The sequence below is a fragment of the Propithecus coquereli genome, unplaced genomic scaffold (assembly GCF_000956105.1).
Source record: "Propithecus coquereli isolate 6110/MARCELLA unplaced genomic scaffold, Pcoq_1.0 Scaffold566, whole genome shotgun sequence".
Classification (NCBI taxonomy): Eukaryota; Metazoa; Chordata; class Mammalia; order Primates; family Indriidae; genus Propithecus; species Propithecus coquereli.
This window is the reverse complement of record NW_012151574.1, coordinates 338,406-345,644: the sequence shown is the minus strand read 5'-3', so window position 1 is coordinate 345,644 and position 7,239 is coordinate 338,406. Positions and strand designations below refer to the sequence as shown.

Here is a 7,239-nt window from a genome sequence, read left to right as displayed (position 1 = left end):
CTTGTAATCCTAGCACTTTGGGAAGCCAAGGTGGGAGGATTGCTTGAGGCCAAGCATTTGAGAAGAGCCTGGGCAACATAGCGAGACCCCGTCTCTACAAAAAATTTTAAAAAATCAGCCGAGTGTGGTGGCATGGGCCTGTGGTCCCAGCTACTCAGGAGGCTGAGGCAGGAGGATCACTGAAGCTCAGGAGTTTGAGGTTGCAGTGTGCACCACGGTCACCACCATGGTCACCATGCTATGCAATAGGTCTCAGAAACTTATTTCTCCTGTCTAACTGAAACTTGGTGTCTTTGACCAATATCTCCCCTTTCCCCATATGCCACCCCTCAGCCTCTGATAACCACTATTCTACTCTCTACTTCTATGAGTTCAACTTTTTTACATTCCACATAAAAGTGAGATCATGTGATATTTGTCTTTCTGTGCCTGGCTTATTTCACTTAGCATAATAGCCTTCAGGTTTATCCATGTTGTTGCAAATGACAGAATTTCCTTCTTTTTAAAGGCTGAATAGTATTCCATCATAAATATATACCACATTTTTATCCATTCACTTGTTGCTGGACACTTAGGTTGATTCCATACCCTGGCTATTGTGAATAATGCTGCAATGAACACATGAGTGTAGATATGTCTTTGACATGTTGATTTCATTTCTTTTGGGTATATATCCAGATGGATGGCTGAATTATATGGCAATTCTATTTTTAGTTTTGTTGAGGAATCTCTATACTGTTCTCCACAATGGCTGTACTAATTTATATTCCCACCAACAGTGTGCAAGCGTTCCCTTTTCTCCACGTCCTTGCCAACATGTGTCATCTCTTATCTTTTTGATAACACCCATGCCAGCAAGTGTGAGGTGATATCTCATCATGATTTTAATTTGCATTTCTCTGATGATTAGCGATGCTGGGCATTTTCTCATAAACCTGTTAGCCATTAGTATGTCTTCTTTAAAAAATTGATCTCGTCTTTCTCGACGGGGACGAGAGAACGGTGTCGCTCGTGCTATGACGCGGGAGTAACCACGACTACAAGGATCAGGAGCCGGGAAGGGCTGGAGGACGCAGTACCTGACCCCGAATTTTGGGAATTGAACGGAGTAAGTTGCAAGTGGCCTACAGGGTCGTTCAGCTTGGGTGAAGTCTAAATTTTTCTCAGTCCTTTTCCTCGCAGTCCATTCTGCCATCCGTGGTCCCGCTCGCCCCGTTCCCTCCACGCACCCATCAGTTCGCTTGGCCTAGTTCTCTGTGCGCACGCGCAAAGTCCGCCCGCGGCCCTGTAGTTCCGGTTTCCAAGGAGTGGGGGCGCCGTGCGCCCGGCGTTGGGAGGTTTGGGGCACGCCCCGCTGTTGACGGCGTCCGTGCGGAAGTACGGATGCCGAGAGAAGCGGTAGGCAGTGGGTAAAAGCGCTTTACTTCGCAGAGTGAAGTTGAGCCTTGACTGCCAACGGATAGTGAACGTGAGGACTTATATTCTAAAATTAAGTCATTTTCTACTCCTTGTCCTCAAAGAGTTAAAAATTCAATTATGCAAGAAAGCCAACAAATAAAAAGTGATAAATGCGGTGTACTGAGTGCGCTAGTAAAAGGTACTTAGGGAAAACAGATGTGGAGGCAATTGAATAGAGGAGACGTGGTGGTGGAAGGCCTCAAAGACTCAGGTGGCATTTAGCCTGGGCCTTGAAACTAAGTGTTCCCGGACCGTTGGGTAGTCGGCTGTGACAAGAACAATGGTTCTGAGCCTTTTTCTGGCAAACCAGTAGTTCTGAAAACGTGATAAAAGTTAAGGATGAAATTTCCAGGAAAATGTGCATCAAAACATTTTGCATACAATTTTATCAGGAAAAATTGTGAAAGACTTTGAAATGGAAAAAAAATTTGGTTGGTGTCTTTTCTAGCTCACTTTTCCAGGTTGTCTTGCCTTTCATTGTCCTGGAGCTATTTTACAACTCTGTGACTTGTAGAAAACAATAAAGATGGAAGTTAGGTTTGTCTAGTAGAGATGCAATTAACTATTACCCTGACCAGTGTCTGTTAGCATTTATTTCAAAGTTCCTGATTGCCTATATATGTATCTGCTTTTTGAGTTCTCCTTCGAACTGGTTTTTGACACTTAACTGGTTTGTTCCCTCATGTATGGTCAAGTGCATGCAGCATAAGGACAGACCTCATGTGCAACGGTAGTCCCATGAGATTATAGTTGTGTAGTAGTAGATACCATCTAGGTTTCTGTGAATACATCATAGAGTAAGTACAATCTATGATGTACCTCACAATCGCCTAATGATGCATTTCTCAGAATGTATCCCTGTCATTAAGCAACCCATGACTGTACTTAAATAAAATATTTACTGTGTATTCATTTTAAAAATAAATAAATAAATAAAAATCGATCTACTTGTTTTGCTGCTATTGAGTTGTTTGAATTCCTTATATATTTTGAATATTAACTTCTTATCAGACGTATGGTTTGCAAATATTTTCTTCTACTCTGTGAGTTGTCTCTTCACTCTGTTGATTGTTTTCCTTCACTGTGCAGAAGCTTTTTAGTTTAATGCAATCTCATTTGTCTATTTTTGCTTCTGTTGTACTTTCAGGATCATATCCAAAAAATCATTGCCCAGACCAATGTCACAGAGCTTTCCCGCTATGTCTTCTTCTAGTTTTGTAGTTTCAGTCATTACAGTTAGATCTTTAGTCCATTCTGATTGATTTTTTATATGGTGTGAGACAAGGGTCCAATTTCATTTTTCTGCACACTGATAATCCAGTTTTCCCAACACCATTTATTGAAGAGACAGTCCTCATTGTGTGTTCTTGACACCATTATTGAGAGTCAATGAACCATAAATGCATGGGTTTATTTCTGGTCTCTCTATGCTGTTCCATTGATCTATATGTCTGTTTTTATGCCAGTACGATGCTGCTTTGATTACTAAAGCTTTGTAGTATATTTTGAAATCAAATAGTGTGATGCCTCCAGCTTTGTTCATTTTGCTCAAGATTGCTTTGGCTAGTCAGGGTCTTTTGTGGTTCCATACAAATTTTAGGATTGCTTTTTCAATTTCTGTGAAAAATGTCATAGAATTTTGATAGGGATTGTGAACAGTTATACACAAATTGAATAACCCAGAAGAAACTGATAAATTCTTAGAGGTGTATAATCTACCAAAATTTAATCATGAAGAAATAGAAAAGCTGAATAAATCAAGAATAAGGAGATTGAATCAGTAATTAAAAGTCTCTCATCAAAGAAAAGCCCAGGATCTGATGGATTCACAGCTGAATTCCCCCAAACATTTCAAGAACCATCAATAAATGTGATACACCATATTAACAGAAAGGACATAATTCATAGGATCATCTCGATAGATGCAGAAAATGCACTTGATGAACTTCAACATCTTTTTATAATAAAAATTCTCAATAAATTAGATAGAGAAGGAATGTACCTTAATACAATAAAGGCCATATATGACAAGCCCACAGCTATCACACTCAACAGTGAAAAGTTGAAAGCTTTTCTTTATGATCAGGAACAAGACAAGAATGCCCATTGTCACCACTTTCAATCAACATAGTATCGGAAGTCCTAGCCAGAGTAATTAACAAGAAAAATAAATAAAAGTCATCCAAATAGGTAGGAATAGAAGAAGTGGAATTGCCTCTGTTTGCTGATGACATGATCCTATACAGAAGAAAACCCTAAAGATCCACCCAAAACACTGTTAGAACTGATAACGGGATTCAGTCAAGTTGCAGGATACAAAGCCAACACACAACAGCAGTAGCATTGCTGTACACTAACAACAAACTATGTGAAAAATAAATTTTAAAAATCCCATTTACCAAAAATACTCGAGGGTAAATTTAAACAAGGAGGTGAATGATGTGTACACTGAAAACCACAAAGCATTAATGAAAGAAATTGGAAAAGATACAAATAAATGGAAAGACATCTCATGTTTGTAGTTGGAAGAGTTAATATTGTTAAAATGTCCGTACTTCCCAAGGCCTACCTTTTTGTCCAGCTTCCCAAAACGGCAGAGGTTGTTCTTTGCAGTAATCTGAGCAACATTTTGCAATTGGAAGGTCTACAGATGGCCAGGAGCTGGGGGGAACGGTGTGAACTTTCAGGTTACAACTTTTGGAAACTACATATAAGGCCCCACTATGACTGCTACATCCCACAACACCCTACGATTCTCCCACACTGGGAGCTCACCCAGCCCCAGGCCCTGTTTCCATGGCTGGGAGCTCCTTGCTCATACCTCTTCTTGTCTCGAAGGCACGGCGTGTTCTGGTGCATGGCTACTCAATCAGAAATGCACTTTAGCTTCAGTCACTGGGCAGATCTTGAGGAGGACAACTAGCTCCAGGCATCTCTTTAACACTCTTGCCCTAAGTTCAGGCAGAGTAAGTAAGTAAGACTGCTCCAAAAACATTATCTTCTAAATAACTCCTGCTCAGCTGTCTACATTCTGATACCTAGGAAGAATAGTACTCTTCCGAGTACTCCATGTGTATCTCCATAGTGTGGTGTTCAAAAATTTTAGAGCTTTCTAATTCTTTGTCCTTTTGACCTATCAATAATCAAGAAAGGTGAATTGAGGGCTGTCAACATGGCCACGGATTTCTCAAGTTATGCTTGTAATTCCATCCATGTTTGCTTTATATGTCCTGATTCTATTGATTTAGGTAAATACAAATGCATTCCTGGTGAATTGGATCTTTTACCATTATCCAGTGACCCCTTTTTTATCCCTAAAATGAATCTTTTTTTTTTTTTTTTGAGACAGAGTCTCGCTTTTGTTGCCCGAGCTAGAGTGAGTGCCATGGTGTCAGCCTAGCTCACAGCAACCTCAAACTCCTGGACTCAAGTGATCCTTCTGCCTCAGCCTCCCTAGTAGCTGGGACTACAGGTATGCGCCACCATGCCCGGCTAATTATTTCTATATATTTTTAGTTGTCCAGCCAATTTCTTTCTATTTTTTTAGTAAAGACGGGGTCTCGCTCTTGCTCGGGCTGGTCTTGAACTCTTGAGCTCAAACGATCCTCCCGCCTCGGCCCCCCAGAGTGCTAGGATTACAGGCGTGAGCCACCATTCCCAGCCCACAAGTGTCCTTTTTGCAGTGTCCTTTCTGCAATCTGTTTAGTGCCACCTTTCACATTTTTGTGCTTTTTTCTGGTGATTTTGCTGTTTAATATGGCCCCCAAGAGTTGTGCTGAAGTGCTGTCTAGTGTTCCTAAGTGCAAGAAGGCTATGATGTGCCTTACAAAGAAAATGCGTGTGTTCGATAAGCTTCATTCAGGCATGAGTTCTAGTGCTGGTGGTCATGATTCAATGTTAATGAAACAACAGTATATATTATATAAGGTGTCTTTAAACAGAAGCACACAAGGTGATGTAGTGATTAGATAATAAAAATATTGTGGCCAGAGGCTCACAGGAGACTAACCTTGTGTTTCCCCAAAGAGCAATAGCTCAGTATCTGCTAATTCTGTGTTTGCAGTGACTTTACAGAATATAACTACAATAAATAATGACGATCAACTATATTTTTATTAGTTTTGCTTTTGTTGGGGTACAAGTAACTTTGAACTGTCCATGGCTTGTCACAACAAAAGTGTTTTCTTGTTCAAGATATATCTAGGTTGTGAGTTGTCTACTGCTTTGTTCCAGGCGGGTGCTCTACTCCAGGCTGTGGGACTCAACAGTGAAGAGTCTCTACATAGACCAGGCTCCTTCTCGTGGCAGAGGGGTTAAACAAAGGAGCTTGCAGAAACCCACAGTGCAAAATTCACAATGCATGTGTTACATCTGCTCATGTTCCAATGGGCAAAGCACAGCTCACAGTCAAGCCCAAAGTCAGTGAGGCAGGGATGTGTATTCCTTCCACAGGAGGTTCTGGACATCGCAAGGCAAGGGGCAGGGATGTAATCCTCTTAAAGGAAGGAGGGAATGAATAATTGTGAATAATAATATAACCTATTACTATTAGTTCCATTTTAACTTTTTAAATGTTTTAAAATGTCATTTTATAAAGTATATATACAGATATGTATATATGTTTAAACGTGTGTGTGTGTGTGTGTGTGTGTGTGTATTTGTTTATTCTTTTGAGAAAATAGCACACTCTACCCTGAACAGGCTCTGACATTCCACACTGGGCCACTCACCCTATAGATGCCCGTTTCACCCTACTTGGGCTCCAAAAGACACATCAGTTTCCTCCTATGCGTTGATGCCCTCTTCACCCTGCTTAGGCTCTGATTCTGCGCAGCAGACGGCCCAGTTCTGGGGAACCCCTTCTCATTGTGCTTGGTCCCAGCTCCTCATAGGAGACCACCCTAACTTCTAGGATGTCCTCCATCTCCTTGGACTCTGACCCTCCAAGTCTGGCTTCCCCATGCATGGGCACCCTTCTCACCCTGCTCAGATTTTGTTACCTTGTATTGGGTCTTGTCTTCCCACCCCCGTGGACTCCCTCCTTACCCTCCTTCAGTTCTGAAAGTCCACACCGGGCCTCCTCAGTATGAGAACACAGTTTCCTCGCTCTGCTCCAGCCCTGAGGCTCCTCACTCAGCTGCTTCCCTGCATAGACGCCCTCCTCACCCCACTCAGTTCTGGTTCTGTGCCAGCTGTTCCCAGCCCCAGGGGAATTCCTTCTCACCCTGCTCAGGCTGACTCTCCATGCCACGCTGCTCCCTACCCCTTCACTGGGCATTCTCACCCACCTGTGGCTCCAGTGCCCTGTGCCAGCCGGCCTCCTACAGAGATGCCCTGCTGACCTGTTCCAGCTCAGACACCCACACAGAGCCACCGTGGTTCCCATCCCCTTGGGGCAAACGCCTACCTTGCTCTGCCCTACCTAATGGCTTTAGGAGAAAATAAAGAAAGGAGAGAAAAAGAGGAAGAACTACTTTTCCTTTTTGTAAAAATATATATTGTGCAAAAAATATGTAAAAATAAAAATATGTATTAAACATTAATGTTCAATTTGACAAACTATTATGAAGTGATCACTCATTAAACTATTCTGAGACTGGGGGAAAGATTTCCAATACTTCCTGCCCCTTGCTTGTTCTTTCCCAATCACAGCCTCTTCCTGCTCTCATGAAGGTAGCTAATGGTAATAATTTCCTTGCTGTTTTTCATACTTTCAAAATCTAAGTATGTATTCCCCAAAACATATTTTTGCTTGTGTCTGCTTCTGTTCTATCTACATAG

General features: G+C 41.8%; 1 protein-coding gene across 1 annotated transcript in view; it reads right to left on the bottom strand.

Annotated features, from left to right (window-relative positions):
- The window catches only part of WFDC8 (WAP four-disulfide core domain 8), a 17,228-nt gene extending 10,524 nt beyond the window's left edge, over positions 1-6,704 (bottom strand). The window contains exons 1-2 of the mRNA XM_012657897.1: positions 6,683-6,704; positions 6,505-6,535 (exon numbers count right to left, since the gene is read on the bottom strand). Of these exons, the coding sequence (XP_012513351.1) occupies positions 6,505-6,535; positions 6,683-6,704 (53 nt within the window). The remainder of the gene's footprint in view (positions 1-6,504; positions 6,536-6,682) is intronic.
- Positions 6,705-7,239: the final 535 nt, after the last annotated feature.